Source organism: Rana temporaria, chromosome 3 (genome assembly GCF_905171775.1).
Source record: "Rana temporaria chromosome 3, aRanTem1.1, whole genome shotgun sequence".
NCBI classification, from domain to species: Eukaryota; Metazoa; Chordata; class Amphibia; order Anura; family Ranidae; genus Rana; species Rana temporaria.
This window is the reverse complement of record NC_053491.1, coordinates 390504483-390521943: the sequence shown is the minus strand read 5'-3', so window position 1 is coordinate 390521943 and position 17461 is coordinate 390504483. Positions and strand designations below refer to the sequence as shown.

Here is a 17461-nt window from a genome sequence, read left to right as displayed (position 1 = left end):
CCAGGAATTTGAAATCCCAACGGCTCCTATTCGTACCCCTCAGTGTACAGAGAAGAGGCATTCTGATTGGTCAGCATCGTCACATGTTGTCGCTGACCAAGCAGAACCACCCGCCTCTTCTCCACTGTCAACACATGCATAGGATGCACTACTCGCCTTCTGTCAGCCCTCCCCATTGCTGTCACCCGGTGCACATCTGTCTGATATCAGGTAAGAGCGCCGGGTCTGATGCTGATCGTTGTGTGTGAGGTGGGGGAATGATGAGCCAGGCCTGGGCTCTGCACAGATTTCCATGCGTCAGCCACTTCCCGGCCTGGGTGTCACTGCTTCATCGGCCCCTGGGGCGAGGGGGGAATGCGAACCGAGCCCATCCTGCCCAGGGAAGGGCACCACCTACAAATTAGTTGAGGGGCACAGTTTACCCTTTACTGACCGGGTGAGGGACCCCCCCCCCCTCCCCTTATAGACAGGTGTGGGAACCCCACCCCCCCCCTTATAGACAGGTGTGAGGGAACAGTGCAGCCTGTGTTCTGGGTGTGAGGAAGGTGAAAGATTGCATGGAGCTGAGGGGACCTCACTGTACATATACACGTCTGAGTCGGTCTCTCTTGCATTCTCTTTTTCCCCCCATCATTCTTTGTCTTTTTATTCGTTCTTCATTTTTCTCTCTTTTCTGGGCACAGGGCAGCTGATTTGAAAAACTGGCTCCTAACTTTTTAGCTGGCTTCTATAGTCTAAGCAAATTTGTCAAACTCTGGTTTAAGCCCATCCTTGTAGTGGACCTTGATTGGTTGCTATGGCAAACCACAGACACTATTCTTTCTCGTTTTTATAATTCAAATTGAACCAAAGTAGTAATTGCTTGCCTTACTTAAGTACCTGTAATACAGGTTGCAAATGCCTTTACAGCAGTTGAGATTATCTTTTGCTACTCTAAAGTAGTGGATGAAGGAGGAATCAGGATTGTGATAAATTGAAACTGTGCTTTCTCCATGCAAGGCAATTTAAAAAGTCAACACTTTGTTCCTCCATCCTTGATTTTGCTCCTGCACTGCACAAATCAGCTGCAGGGAGCAAGTAAAAATAGCCCTGTGTAAGCTTGTCAGTCTTCCAGATGGAGTTTATATAGGGCTGAACATCTGCTCACCCACAAAGACCAATCACTAGCATCTGAATTGTCAATATGGGCGAGTATACTTTCCCTGCCACAGAAATAATGGATATTTCTATCACTATGCATAATGTGAAAGATGAAGTTACACGAGTAAATAGATACCCAACATGTCACGCTTCAAAATTGCACATCCGCTTGGAATGGCGCCAAACTTCGGTACTTAAAAATCTCCACAGGCGATGCTTTACATTTTTTTACTGGTTACATGTTTTGAGTTACAGAGGAGGTCTAGTGCGAGAATTATTACAGGGACAGGGGCACTTAAAAAAAAATGTCATTGTTAATTCTATCAATTTTTTCGTTTGACACTTAAAAAAAATTTTTTTTTGATCACTTTTATTCCTATTACAAAGAATGTAAACATTCCTTATAATAGGATTATGGCATGATCGGACCTCTTTACAGTAAGATATGGTGTCAATAAGACCCCACATCTCACCTCTAGGCTGGGAAGCCTGAAATAAAAAATAAAATATAACGATCACGGCTTCCCAGCCAAGGTGGCACCGTTTGTATGAATGCAGAGGCCAGGCGTGACATCATATCATCACGCCCGGCCTCCAACGATCATAGAGACTCCGGCGACCATCTGGTCCGACGGAAATCTCTATGGTGAACATCCAGGCCGGCGAATCCGTTCTCTGACTCACTGATCGCAGTGGTGAGTCGGTAGAAGCACTGGTGGGGGGGGGGGGGCCGGAGCGTTCCCTCTCGTTGCCCCTAAGAACGATTAAGCGGCTATGATTGTTCTTATGTAGCTGCAGGCATCATTCAGGTATACCCCCACAAAGCCCAGGACGTCATATGACGGCCAGCCATCAGCAAGTGGTTAAGAAAACTAGTTTGCACAAGTTTGCTCTAAAGTGTGTACTTTATAATGGCCACTTCTCTGAAATCCACAAAAGCCATACATTACAACAGGTTTAATTGCCCAGGAAAAAGGAGATGCATATAAATGGCACTTCACTTTATGTTTATAACAGATTTCGGTGCTTTAAGTAGCATTATTCAAATAAAACATGAAAATGCAAATGAGACTTTTAATGTACTTACTTTTAGCCTCTCAGGACCATCAAATGCAATGTGTCTTGCCTCCTTGACTGTTTCACACACCAGGCCATTGCCACAAACAAACTGAACCACCTTTTTTAGAGAGGCATTTGAACACTGTACGACATCAAGCAACATTTTGCAACCTCTAATTTCCCTCAGCTTTTCATTGACTGTCTTTAACTGTAAACAAAAGTTAAATCATTTATTACACAGCTATAAGTTAAATGTGAAAAGCAACATCACAAAGTAGGAGCAGAGTGAGGTGAGTAATCCACTGGTCTGAAACCCCACTGCAAGCCTTTAAAGTGGTTCCAAAGCAGCCTTTTCCAAGCAGGGTGGGGGCAACCTGGGGTGCCTTCTGGGTTCTTCAGGGGTGCCTCGACAAAATACCTACAAATTGCCTCAAAGTGCCCAAAAATTGTCAACCAGCTGGCGGATCATGCCTGCCTTACTGCGGGGGAGGAAGAGAAACTGAGGCAGAAGAGAAACACTGGCATACTAGTCAGTACCAGTGTGTAAAGGTATACTTGCTTTGTAAGAATAAATTATCTTTTAGGTTAGGTGTCCTATGTTTGTGGACCCTGCTGCAATGTATAAAACTATTTGATTTGTTTTTACATTTTAGAATGGTGTGCTTCAAAATTTTGGAGAAACATAACAACTTTTTTACCCTAATGCAGGAAATACATTAAGGTAAAAAACTCCCCACAAACCTTACTTGAGAGCCCTGTCAGCAATATACAGGCCAGCTTAAAAGCACGTTCGCACAGCTGCCCCCCATAGCACACGGCTTACTATGGGGGAACTGCAGGAATAAGGAGCAGACTGCAATGGCAAGGAACTCCAGAAGAAGGGGTAAGGGACTGCCGTGTGCACAGAGCCGGCGTTTAGCCATTTTTACATTTTAATAACAAAATAAATATTGCTTTAATATCACTTATATATGGGCCCGAAGTCAAAAAGTAAAAGGTCTGCCATTTTATAGGGAACATCATAAAAGGTTAATTGTGCATAAGTAGTACCCTGAAAGATTCACCTTTAAAAGTTCTCCTGGAAATAAGCAGTGCACTTCTTGACAACTGCTTGACACATAACAATGCCTAGCAACCTCTGTGCCTACAGGCTCATTGCTGTATATTTGAAGTATGAGGTCATCGAATGCCGCGTACACATGACCGTTTTTCATGACGAGAAAAATTCAGTTTTTTAAATTGGTCATTAGGCTGTAGGCTCCAGAGCATTTTTCTCGACGTGAAAAATGGCCGTTAAAAATTTAGAACATGCTCTAATTTTTCGCATCGTTTTTCACGTCGTGAAAAACGGTTGTGTGTAGGATTTAACAATGGTGAAAAAACGCGCATTCTCAGAAGCAAGTTATGAGACGGGAGCTCTTGTTCTGGTAAAACTAGAATTTGTAATGGAGATAGCACATTCGTCACGCTGTAACAGACTGAAAAGCACGAAGACTGAAAAGCGCGAATCGTCTCTCACCAAACTTTTACTAACACAAAATCAGCAAAAGCAGCCCAAAGGGTGGCGCCATCCGAATGGAACTTCCCCTTTATAGTGCCGTCGTACGTGTTGTACGTCACGCGCTTTGCTCGAGCATTTATTTTTTTGCTGCTGTCAATCACATCCAATGACGCGGTGCCGAGTGATACAGTGAGCGGCTATGGCCGCCGGCTGTATCATGGGAGCGCACCCGCAAGCACTCAACACCATGCGAGCTTGCTCGCATGAAGGCGTTGAGTCCTTGGGGGGGGGGGGGGGTGTTTTCCCACAGTGGAGGCAAGTATAGCATGTTTGTTATTTTAAAAAAAATAAAAAAGATCCTTTAGTGATCCTTTAACTAAACAAGCTGAAGATAAAAGCCAATTGGTTGCTATGTACAGCTGCTCCAGATTCCATCTGCTCCACTTTTTGCAAATGTTCCTGGTCTTATTTGGAGATGTTATTTATATGCTTCCCGCTGTTCTTTTTGCTAGAAAGGAAAATAAACCAGAAGATCTGTCCTGCATGGATCTCACTGTTTTTTCTTTATCCATTTTGTGAATCTGTGGCATTCGATAACCTGTCATCAGAGGGCAGCCCTGTCCTGTCCCTACAAATATTGCTGCCTCCACACACAGACCGAGCAGTACAATGCATGATAAGCTAGTAATAGGAAAATATTGCAGGTACCTACAAAAATAGACAAGTGATTTACCAGTTTTCTGTATTGTGGCATATTCTTATTAAAGCAGGGGTTCACCCTAAATACAAATTTCTAACACTACATCCAGGATACTAACAACATTTACAGTATGCAGGTCTTTTTTTTTTATCGATTTTCTCCCCGGCTTCCGATTCCCGCGGGAGTGGGCGTTCCTATGGCTGGGTTAGATGATTGACGTCTGGTGAAACAGTTCCCATGTCGCACAAGGCGCGTCACCAGATTTCCATAAATAGCCGAGCTGCGAGTCGGCGCTATACGGCGCCTGCGCCCGCCGCGTAGAGCAGTCGCCGTATATCGCCGACTCGCAGCTCGGCTATTTACGAAAATCTGGTGACGCGCCTTGTGCGACATGGGAACTGTTTTACCAGACGTCAATCATCTGCAGCCGAGCTTCGTGTGCCCCCCTGATGATTGACGTATGCCACGGCCGTGGCGTTGTCGGACTGTATTCTGACCGGTCGGCCTTGCAGACCCAGAGACCACTTGGAGAGACACAACTTGATCACTCGGAGATCCAGTAAATTGATTGGAAGGCGGGACTCCTCCTGAGTCCAGAGCCCCTGGGCTGACTGGCCCCCCCCAGACACCCACCCAGCCGGAGAGGCTGGCATCCGTCGTGATCACTGTCCAATGACACGGCAGAAACGATTTTCCGGTCCGAAGTACCGGAGAGGTCAGCCACCACACTAGGGAGGACTTGACCAGTCGACTCACCCGAATCTGGTAATCCAAAGACGAAGGAAGCTTGTTCCAACGTGACAGAATCTCTTTCTGCAACACTCGGGTGTGGAATTGGGCATACGGAACTGCCTCGAAAGAGGCCACCATGAGACCCAGCACTCTCATGCAAAAGCGAAGCGACGCCTATTTCTGAGTCGCCAACCGCTGCACCGCAGATTGCAGAGTCTGCAGTTTTTCCGTTGGGAGGAAAACTCTCACCTCTGAGGAATCCAGGACTAACCCCAGATATTCCAGCCGCTGAGACTGTACCAGTACTGACTTCTGGATAGTCAATAGACAACTGAATTCTCGGAGGGTCTGACAGGTGATAGACACGTCCTCTTCTAACTCTGAGCTTGAGGAAGCTCTCAGAAGAAGGTCGTCCAGGTATCCCACGATAGCGATCCTGCGCTGCCGCAGCAGGGCCAGAATCGGGGCGAGCACCTTGGTGAAAACCCGCGGTGCTGAGGCCAGGCCGAACGGGAGGGCCACAAATTGAAAGTGGTTCCCCCTAGACAGCAAAGCGCAGAAACCTCTGGTGTTTTGCGCATATGGGGATATGCAGGTACGCGTCCTTGATATCCAAGGATGCTAGGAAATCCCCCCTGATGGAGCGCTGCTATTACTGAGCGAATCGACTCCATCCTGAATTTTTGCACTTTGACAAAGCAATTGAGGGCCTTGAGGTCCAGGATTGGACAGACCCCATCCTTCTTGGGGACTACAAACAGATTGGAGTAGAACCCCTGAAACCTTTCCGTTGAGGGAACCGGCACAATCACTCCCCTGACCAGCAGATCCTGGACAGCCCCTGACAGATCCTTCAGGCGATCCGGAGGAAGCCGGAGGGAAAAAATCTGTTTGGTGGACAAGAGAGAAAGTCTATCTTGTACCCCGAGGAAACTACTTCGCAAACCCAACGGTCGGAAAGAAGAGACCTCCACCGAGCCGCGAAGCCGGCCCCCCACCCGAGATGTGGGCAGGGCAGACCTTCATGCGGAGGCAGGCTTGTTGGGCTTGCGGTACCAGGGGCGCTTTTGCCCTTCAGTGGACGCCTTAGCACCCTGGAAACGTTTTCCTGCCGCACTTGGCGGGCGAAAAAAAATGCTTGGGGGTAGTAAATGAGGGCCCTTGCTTACGGCGAGGCTCCTTACCCTTCCCAGATTGCGGGAGCAGAGTGCTCTTACCACCTGTGGCATCCTTTATGATGTCATCCAGGGACACCCCAAAAAGCCGTTCACCCTTAAAAGGCAAATCCACCGTGGCCTTCTTAGAGGACTGGTCCGCAGACCAACACTTTAGCCACACAAGGAAGCGTAGTACCACCGCGTAGGCCCTGGAGAGCAAGGGGAGCGTATCCAGGGCCGACTCACAGGCAAATTTTAGGCCTTGCACAAACTGGTCGGCCAGGTCCACACAGGTCTCAGAAGCATTCTGCGCCTCCAGCTCCTGCACCAGGGACTTAGCCCGTTCGGTCAGTGTCTGCGACACCAGAGCCCCGGCCAAAACTGGTCTCACCGCCGACCCCACCACTGTGAATATGGAGCGGGCCACAGCCTCAGCTCTCCTATCTGCGGGGTCCTTAAATGCGGGAGCCCTTCCACAGGCAACATGGTGGCCTTGTTCAGCCTGGACACCGGAGGGTCCACTGACAGAGGAGGAACACACTTTTTTAAAAAGTCCTCCTCAAAAGGGTAACGGACCGCAAAGTATTTTGGTACTGCAAAAACTTTCTGCGGCCGTTCCCATTCCTTGTATAACAGTTTGTCCAGATATGGAACACAAGGAAACACTTTTGCAGTGCGGGGTGGCTTGCAGAACCCAAAAGGGACCGGCATGTCTGATGTCTCTGCCAAATCCTCAAGTTTTTGAGTGTTCCACACCGCAGTGATAAGAGCTCCAACAAATTCCTTATCATGCTTTGACCCTGAAGCAGAGTCATCCTCACTGTCCGTGTGGGCTAAGTCTGCATCATCTGACATGACAGAACCAAGGCCAGATGCAGTAGCAGGGCCTGATTCCGCTTCAGAGACATCCCCAGAAGCAGGCGCAGGGAGGGGGCACTTTTTACCCCCCTTCTGGCCACTTGCTGCTTCAATCCTGGCAACAAACGCCTCAAGGACTGCCGTCACAGCATCCACCGAGGTTGCAGGAGCACTAAGGGTTAACTCTGGCATGGTTAGGGTAGAAGCCTCTGGTTCAGACTCCATGCTGACCCACCTATATATGCCGCCTTAGTACTGCAGAAACAGGACCCACAGGCCACCCTCCCGGCTGTCACAGAGAGCAGGGGACCCCCAGGGGACTCACCACCCAAAAACAGGCTGTACTACTGTGCAGAGCTGAGAGCGCTGTCCGTGCTGTGCCGTCCCTCAGGAAGAATGCTGCGGGCTTTGCGCCGTTATTCCAGACACTAGAGGCCAAAACTTTTCCAAGATGGCCGCCGAAATGCAGAAAAAACAGCATGTGAGCTACAAGAAAATGGCCGCCGATATATAGAACCGCGTCACCGGTAAAATAGCGGCCGTACACGTGTTTAAAAAACCCAGTAACACACAGCAGACACTGTCCAGCATACACAGCACATAAGCACAATAAAAAACAACAGCACCCCACAGCAGCACAGCCCCCCGGCAGTAACAGAGCCCCCCCCCAGGTGGACCCCCCACCTCACAGCCGCCACCCAGAACGGGGAAGGAGGGAGAGGAAGAGAGAGAGGAAAGCAGGGTGGACCCTCAGTCGACCTCCCTAGGAATGCACCAGCCGAACCACCTTGCCGAGGCAAGGGGATACTACTTACCCATCCTGCGACCACCGGCTGGAGGCAGTCCAGACAGACCCAACGTCCACAGGTAGATACGGCATGGCTGTCGGCCCGGCACACTGTGACACAGCCATAGAGACCGGTCATATGTGTGCCCTGTAGCATATAGCTCACCGGCCGTCCCTGGAGCAAGGCCGGCACACGCTCGATGGCCAAACATGGGGGGACTACAAGGATCAAGATCCAGCCTGTCACCCAGTCGGCAGTTGATAGTAGATCCCAGGATTCAAAAATGCAGGAAAAAAAATCAAATAAAGGCGAAAAATCGCAAAAAATCTCCAGAGCACATGGGCTCCAGAAGGGCCATATCCTCTCCTAACGCTAGGCAGAAAAAAAACTGAGGCTGGATGTTCCAGAGAGTAGGATATACCCGGGGGACCCGCCCCCTGGGAGGTGCTGTACTGAGAAGTGTTTTTTAACACTAAAAGTGCTGTTTTTTCTGCCTAGTCTCTCCTGAAAGGAAGGTATATAACCCTAAGGTCAATGCTGCTGTGTCCGTCCATGAACGGAAGAGAAATAGGATTTTTTGTACTCACCATAAAATCCGTTTCTCTGACGTCCATGGACGGACACAGCTCCTTAAGTCTTGACAAGTGGGTTATGTTCCCTGTTTACAGGAGAGGACTAGGCAGAAACATGTTAGATCATTAAATACATGTTACATTAACAGAGTTGAAAGGTCCCGCCAAGGGGGCGGTCCCTCCAGACATAACCCTCCTCACTGCAGCTGCAGCCTCAGTTCGTAACAAGCAGTACAAACCTAAAAAGGAGGGGTGGGAGCTGCGTCCGTCCATGGACGTCAGAGAAAAGGATTTTACGGTGAGTACAAAAATCCTATTTTCTCTTATTGTCCATGGACGGACACAGCTCCTTAAGTCTTGAAAAGTGGGACGTCCCCAAGCAGTGTCAAAAGGAGGGGTGGGAAATATATCAGTAAAACCAATCTTAACTTCACCCCAAAACAAGCAGAGCTCCTCAAAAGAGGAGGTGCAACTTTAAACAGCCGCCTGCAAAAACCTAGTGGCCGAAAGAAGCATCAGAAGATGCACTCACAGCAACCATGTAAATTCTGGAAAGAATGTGAACGGATGACCAGTCGCCACCTCGCACACCTGAGACCGACGCGTGCTGTCGGACCGGAAAAGGGGGACCCGCCCCTTAAGAACATAGGCCTGTATGACAGCCTACCTGATCCACCGAGAAATGGTGGGCAACGAGATCGCCAGTCCCTTTTGTGGACCAGACACCGACACAAAAGAGTCAGATCTTCCGAAACGGAGCCGTAGCAGGCTGGTACACCCGCAAAGTGCGTACCACGCCTAAAGTATGAAAGACAACCTCCGTAGGATGCGGCGGCCAGGGACAGAAGGATGTGAGAAACAATGTTCTTATTCCGGCAAAAAAGCCGAAACCCCCTTCGGAAGAAGGGAAGGTCGCGGATGCACCACCACCTAAGGCTATGAAGGATGAAACATGGTGGCTTGCAAGACAAGAGCGCCAACTCAGAAACAGAGGTAAAGGCCACTTAAAGGGGCCACTTCTGAGATAGTTTCAAGAGAAAATCTGTCTGATGTTTCCAAAAGGAAGATTCCTGAAGAACTGAGAACGCCAGAGTCAAAACTCATGGGGGAAGAGATGGGCCAAGGGGGGAAGGTATAGGACAAGCCCCCTCCACAAAAAAGGTACCCACCAGGGAACGGCCGCAAAAAGGCCACTGAAAGAACACAGCCAAGGCTGAAATTTGCCCCCCAAATGGTGCTCTAAGCTCATTTTTGATCCACCAAGCTGTAAAAACAGCAGGCCGATGGACCCCGAGTACATCCGTGGACGTCACTCCATCTCTTCGCACCAAGAGATGTAGGTCCGCCAGACGCGACGGTAGGTCCACCGGAAGAAGACTACCGTGCCCTCAGCATTGTTGAGGTGACCGAGTCGGACAGACCCCGGTCCCTTAAAGTCTGGCTTCCAATAGCTCTGTTGAGCAAGTCAGTGACTGTACAACTGGAGGAAGTATGGGACCTCGAGACAGAAGGACCTTGTGCCCTGGCAACCGCCAGGGTACCTCCGCTACCAGGTGCCCAGAAATCGGCGCACCAAGGATCTGGAGCTATTAAAATCATTGGGATTCTTCAGCCTCCACTCTGTGGAGCATCCGGGGAAGCCACTACAATTGGGGAAAGGCATAAAGTTGCCGAGACAGACCCCACAGGGACACCAGCGCAAGTTGCGCACCTGTACCAGATCACTAGATCTGGCCACGAACCTTGATACCCCTGCGGCTGAGACGAGTGGCTAGGAGATCCATGCCCTGCAAGGCTCACCTCCTGCAAGAGAGTTGACTCCATGTGCCAAGACCAGTTGTCCTGGTTCAACATCAGGCGACTCCAGTAGCCCGCCTGCCGGTATATACCTGATGGTAGCCCGAAGCCACCGGTGTGGCGTTGTCAGGTTGAATCAAGATCGGACGACCTTGCAACCCCCTCGACCACAAGGAGAGGCATAACCTGACCGCCCACAGTACTAGGGCAAGTAACGGTAGACAAGGTCTACGGCACCTGGTATTTCCTGGCGGACTCCAACCCAGGTACTAACCAGGCTCGAGCTTGGGTAGTTACCGAGATCCGACGGGAACGGGCGCATATAGGGCTGAGTGGTCATAGGTCCACTCAAGTCCAGCGACTCTGGGACGACCGGACCCCCCGGAGCCCTCACAACCCTAGAGGTTGGCGTCCGTTGTAATCTCCACAGAAAGGAAGAAACCACCTCCCGGACCGAAAAGTCAGGGATCTCAGCCACCAATTCAGAGAGACACTGACAGGGTGACGCACCTGAATCTGATGATTCAGAGACCAGAGATTCATACCACTCGGACAGCATTTCCCTCTGGAAAAAAACACGAGCGTGGAACTGGGCATACGGTACCGCCTCGGAGGAGGCTACCCACAGACTTAGGATTTGCTTGCAAACAAGAGACCGATTGCGTGATGTCAATAATCACCGCCGACTGAAGAATCTGCAAGTTCTCCAGGGGGGAAAAAAGACCTTCGCCACCGAAGAGTACGGAATTCGTAGGCACTCCAAACTGAGTCGGAACCAGGACCGACTCCAAATGTTTAACACCCACCCAAATTCACGGAGGGTCCGAAAAGCCACAGACACAACCTGAGTCAGGAAGTCGTCTAAGTAGCCACGATGGCAAAACCTCGCTGTCCCAACAAGGTTAGGATAAGTGCAAAACTCCTTGGTGAAAACCATTGGTGCTGGCGGCAGTTCAAAAGGAAGGACCACAACTGACCGTGGGCATCCCCATCGCAAGGTACAGAAAACCTCTGTGACTTGCGCAAAGTGGAACATGCATGTATGCGTCCTTAATATCCAAGGACGCCAGAAAGTCCCCCGGATGGAGCACAGCTAAAAGCTATACAGGTTGCAGCCCCATGGTGGGTCGTACCTATGACCTTCTGCACCGAAGTGCCAGTGGCTACCCCCATTCACAAAGGCCTTTTAGGCTCTTGAAGCCCAAAATCGGATAGACCATGCCCATCCTTGGGACCGAGAGCAGATTTGGATAGAATCCCTCAAACCACTAGTCCTGCGGAAAAGACAAAATCACACCGCAGCTTAGCAAGTCCCACACTGCCCAAAGGCAGACACTGTTCGGTGGATCGGAAGGGACCCTATCTAGTACTCCGAAGATACCTCCTCGCAGACCTACTGTCGGAGAGCAGGGAGGTTCACCGAGCTGTTAACAGCAAAGGCGACCCCCCACCTCAGAGACGGGCAGGGGAAGCTACATACATTGGCGGGTTCGGGGTGCCGGCGCGATTGGCTTACGCACCCAGGGACGGATCAGCCCCCCAGCTGAGCCCTTGTCGGCCCGGGAGGTTCGTCCGCGGACCCCGACTGACGAAAAAAACCCGCTTTGGTGTGGAAAAAGAAGGACCCGGCCCACGGCGGGGTCCCTTCCCCCTGGAGGCCTGAGGGAGGAGAGCGCTCTTCCCTCCAGTGACATCCTTGATAATGTCGTTCATCGAGGACCCAAAGGTCTCCCACCCAAAAAAGGGTAAATCTGTCAGGGCGTATGTTAAAGGCCTGGCCAGCAGACCAGCATTCCAACCAGAGAAGGCGCCATCTCTGAAACCAAAGCCCTGGATATCAAGGGCGCGGCATTCAGTGAAACATCGCAGACATATACAAGGCCTTGGACCCGCAGGTCCGTTAGCCCAATAACTTTGGGAGAGAGTCGGTGCTCCCCCACTGTATGGTGCAACCACCGGAGGAGAAGCCCACTCTCTTAAAAAGGCTCCCCTCAAGGGGCACTAAGCCGCCAGGCGGTGAGGGACTACAAAAGCCCTGGCTTTTCTCATTCCGCATCATAAAAATTAGCAAGGAAGGGCACAGAAGGAAAACCTACACAGAGCGGTCTGATTTGTGTGATCCCAAAAAAGACTGAGCCCTCAGCGGAAACCCAGCTGCACTATCCAGCTACAGGCCGTACAGCAGTGAGATGCGCACCTCTAAGTGCCTTATCCTGCACCCCCAGGTATCTGGTCCATGGCTGCATTGTGACAGAGCATTCCCCAGGGGATAAGGGGGGGGCACTCCTTTGACCCCCGCCCGTCCGCAGTCCCCCACCCTGGCACCAAGGTGTCCAGGACAAACAGTAAAAAAAAACATCTGTGGGATCCCAGGTATTAGGCACCCGCTGCCACCACAAACATGTAGGGGAAGGACCAGATACTGACCCCAACTAGAGCAACACATACACTAAGGCCCGGATTCACATACCTGAGCGCATCTTTATGCCGGCGTAGCGCATCTCATATGCGCTACGCCGACGTAACACAGAGAGGCAAGCACAGTATTCACAAAGCACTTGCTCCCAACGTTGCGCCGGCGTAACATAAATTTCTTAGCGTATGCCGGCCTAATTCAAAGTAGATGGAAGTGGGCGTGATACATTTAAATGAACCGTGACCCCATTCAATTTACGGGCCGAACGAACGGCGCATGCGTTGTCCCGTGGACGCTTCCCAGTGCGCATGCTCAGAATCATGTCGGAAAGAACGCCTAAAATACGTTGAATCACTGAACGTAACCTACGCCCAGCCCTATTCACGTAGTACTACGTAAACGACGTAAAATACGACGGCTGTTCCGTGGTCCATACCTTTGCATGGGTTGCGCCTCCCTATATGTGGAATAACTTTACGCCGGACGTACGCCTTACGTAAACGGCTTATATTACTGCGACGGGCGCATGTACATTCGTGAATCGGCGTATCTCAGCCATTTGCATATTCGACACGCAAATCAATTGGAGAACGCCCCTTGCGGCCAGCGTAAATATGCGCCCAAGATACGCCGGCGTAGGAAAGTTACGTCGGTCGGAGGAAGCCTATTTTCAGGCGTATCTAGTTCTGTGGGCACGGCGCACAGATACGACGGCGCACATTTACACTTACGCGGCGTATATTGAGATACGTCTGCATAAGTGCTACGTGAATCCGGGCCATAGTGTGTATGTATAAAATGCAATTGTGTTTTACCACAAACAGAAGCTCAAATGCCCTATTCAGGGCAACTCACCCTTCGCTGCGCTGGTCGGGGGTATCCCAGGGGACTCACCGAGGAGGAGACTGCCCAGCACGCCATCCGCCCACAGACCACGGCGTGTGGGGAGGAAAAAACACTAAGGAGACATGTGGCATCTGAGGGACCTGTGTGCACCGTAGGATTCAGCACTAGGGGTCAGCCAAGATGGCCGCCAAACGTCCTCGGAGCGCGGCTACAGCAAAATGGCCGCCAATGGGAGTTTTCAATGCAATTGAAAACCACCCCAAAAATGGCGCCAGAGCCGGCCGCATGACGGCAAAACGCTGCATTTAAGCAGCAAAAGCCTCTAAGGCCTTGTACTCACGAGCAGACATGTCCGATGAAACCGGTCCGCGGACCGTTTTCATCGGACATGTCTGCCCGGGGACTTCTGTTCGATGACTGTACACACCATCAAACAGAGGTCCGCGCGTAAACAATAAGCGGGGCGTGTCCGCGGTGTCGCCGCGTCGATGACGCGGTGTCGCCGCGACAATGACGCGGCCTGCCTTTAAAATGCTTCCACGCATGCGTCGAAGTCATTCGACGCATGCGAGGGATGGTGGGCGGCCGGACATGTACAGTAGGTCTGTACAGACGACCGTACATGTCGGGCGGACAGGTTTCCAGTAACCTGTCCGATCCGCCCGAAAATGGTCCGCTCGGGCCTACACACGGCCAAACATGTCTGCTGAAACTGGTCTGCGGACCAGTTTCAGCAGACATGTTTGGTCGTGAGTACGGGGCCTAAGGCTTTTAAAAGTGTAAAAAATAAGAAAAATACACACAGAAACCTCACAAAAAAACTCAAGCCAGACACAGTCCCCTCAGGGAGGCCTCCCCCCCCCCGTTAGCGGCAAATGTTTGCAATGCAGGAGAGGGAAAGGAGGAGAAGAGAACCCCCAAACCCCAGCCGTACCAACCCACCTAAGCGGGAGGGACTGTACTTACCTCCAAGCGAGGACTCGCTTACACATTCCTGACAGACCTACAACCGCAATGGAGGTAGCTGTCAGCCCGGTCCACTGAGTGAGACAACACCACAGCCCAGTCATATGTGGACCTCAGAGAAAAGCTCACCGGCCACCCCAGGAGTCATGGGGTATGGCGTGGCAGACCAAGCCTCTTTGCAAAGGTGTGCCCACGCTTGCTGGTCGGACTGAGAAGACTACAAGGATCTATAATATCCAGCCTGTCTCTCAGCCGACAGTTAAAAAAAAAACCTTTAAGAAAAAATTTAAATAAAAGAAAATTTCTCCTCAAGGCACTGGGCCCAAAGGGAGCCATACGTCCTTCTCCTTTGCTAGGCAGAACGAAACTGAGGCTGCAGTGAGGAGGGTTATGTCTGGAGGGACCGCCCCCTGGGCAGGGCTGTTCAACTCTGTTAATGTAACATGTATTTAATGATCTAACATGTTTCTGCATAGTCCTCTCCTGTAAACAAGGAACATAACCCACTTGTCAAGACTTAAGGAGCTGTGTCCGTCCATGGACGATAAGAGAAACATGTTTTATTACAAACTATATTTAGGATGGAACATTTTGCAGCTTCCCATCCTGCAGCCGCTGCCAAGTTGAAAACCAGCATGGCTGTACAGGGCTCTACTCAGACAGCTGCATCATTCATTCACAGGGATCTGAGAATGCAGAAACTACAAGTCCCTTCTAGCAACATGGCAGATGGACTTAACTTTCAATGGACTTGCTATGGGGTCACTTGGCGAAGGTGAGGAGCCTAGAGTGTCTGTGGTGTACCCCAGAAGAGGAGGTTCAGGACACTGTGCAATAGTAAGTATAACACGTTTGTTCTTTATTTTAGAAAAAAAAATGTATGCCTATAAAATCACTTTAAGGTTTCCCATAAGAACCAGCTATATTTTTTTTGTGTATTCACTTACAAAGCGACCTGCTGGAGAATTAGAAAATATAGCATGTAAACCTCATGTTCCTGTAATTACAAAGTTGCATCGACACTGAAACTCACTTCCAGATAGTCCAAGGCAAGAAATGTCTCTGGCTCTGCTCTTTCTTCTTTGAGAAATCGGATGCAGTCCTTTGCCACCCTCTCACTTGTCACAACAATGGCATTCATGTACTTGCCAAAGACCTTGGTAACAGCTAGTTGGTACTTTTTATGGATTGGATGACACAGCTCGAACAATCTGCCAAACTTACAATAACAGAATAATAAAAAAAAAAATCAAGGAAATGAGACATCCATTGGAACATCATACATACATATAATCTAACACGGCTTTATATTAAAGTGGTTGTAAAGGCAGAAGGTTATTTATCTTTATGCATTCTATGCATGAAGGTAAAAAAACTTCTGGATGCAGCGGCCCTTCACTTTTTCTTACCCGAGCCACTCAGTGGGGGGAGAATCAGAGTGCAGGAGGAGGACCTGAGAAGGGGAGGATCCAGGCTGCTCTGTACAAAACAATTGTACAGAGCAGGGAAGTATAACATGTTGGTTTTTACAGAAAACAAATCCCATAGTGCGTGAGTATGAACAGCATGTAATACAACATTTATTGACAGTTTATAATTATGTGGGTGCAATGACACTTTGAGAACATTTTAAAAATTAAATATCCTAGTCTCCACAGCCTATATACTTACCACAGAGTCTGGGTACATTCTTTTCACACTCTCCAAAATTTCTGCTTTCTTCTTCTGGCGAGTGCCTTCATTAAAATCGATCCTAGCGTTCTGCAGCTCACTAACAGTAATGTTCAGCTCCTCATTTACCTCTGACATCCTCTGAGTACTGTATTCAATTTCACGAACGAGCTGTTCCTCCTGCTTTCTGTGCTCTTCAAGAGCATTGCTGAAAACAATTAGCAATCATATTCTTTAATCAGGGCAGAAGTGAAGGAAACAGAAATTGCCTTTAGGGATATCCCCAAAGCCATACCGTTAATAAAACTGGGATTTTGGTTTACCTGTAAAATCCTTTTCTTGGGACACATCGGACTCCATATTTGTGACTATTGGAGTAATACTGCCATCTTTAGGTGAATGGACAAGGATAAAAAAAGGCAGGAATCCGCACTCAGTCATTACCCCTCCAAGCTCAGCTAAGCCTCAGTTTTGGAGCAAGTAATAAGGAACAACCAACAGAAGGATTTCTGTGTCCTGGGATGTACTCCAATAAATTTTTTTTTATAGTTAAATCACAAATCCTAATTTCTTAATCATACGTACATTACAGGACACAGATGACTTCATATTCATGTGCTGGGATGTCCCAAACCACTGAACACGAGGGATGAGCAACACGACAACAAGGCCAAATATGCCCAAAACCAAAGAAGCAGAATGGGGGAGCCCTATAAATATGGCTGTCAGAGCTTTTATCCAAAACTGGCAAACTTGGTAAAGATATGAAATGGTGACCATATAGAAGTCTTACATACCTTAAAAAGAGAATCTTGATACTGAACAGGAAACAACGACACTCCTGATGGAATGAAGAGGGAGAGAATGGCCGCTCCAGGTGGAAACCTTAATAAAAATTAACCGTAGCAGGCATCACAGGTGCAGGCAATGCACTTAGCAAGACAGGAACAAAGGATGTTTCTGGACAGCCGCACTCTGAACAATGGTTGCCTTTATTGAAATAGTTACAACGCGGGGGGCGCATGCGCGGCGCGATGCAGGGAGGACTTGCTTGAGCAGAGCTCCGTTGGTCGCGGTCCCTCCGGGCGGATTACCCAGGGCTAAAACGCACTTTCAGCGGCGATTTCACCCAGCACCCCTGTGGGAACACTTTGTGCATGCCATCAGCGCGGAAGAAGGGGAAACGGAGCTCCGGCCATTGCCTCACAAACTTCCTTATTGATATGGAGCAAAGACACAGCAAGGTGTCCCAAGATGG

The 17461-nt window shown here is 49.6% G+C and overlaps 1 protein-coding gene across 2 annotated transcripts in view; it reads right to left on the bottom strand.

Annotated features, from left to right (window-relative positions):
* Nucleotides 1–17461, bottom strand: part of SMC1B (structural maintenance of chromosomes 1B) — a 172220-nt gene that overhangs the window by 79373 nt on the left and 75386 nt on the right. For both annotated transcript variants that reach the window (XM_040345795.1, XM_040345793.1), the window contains exons 9-11: nt 16204–16411; nt 15566–15751; nt 2228–2407 (exon numbers count right to left, since the gene is read on the bottom strand). In XM_040345795.1, the coding sequence (XP_040201729.1) occupies nt 2228–2407; nt 15566–15751; nt 16204–16411 (574 nt within the window). The remainder of the gene's footprint in view (nt 1–2227; nt 2408–15565; nt 15752–16203; nt 16412–17461) is intronic.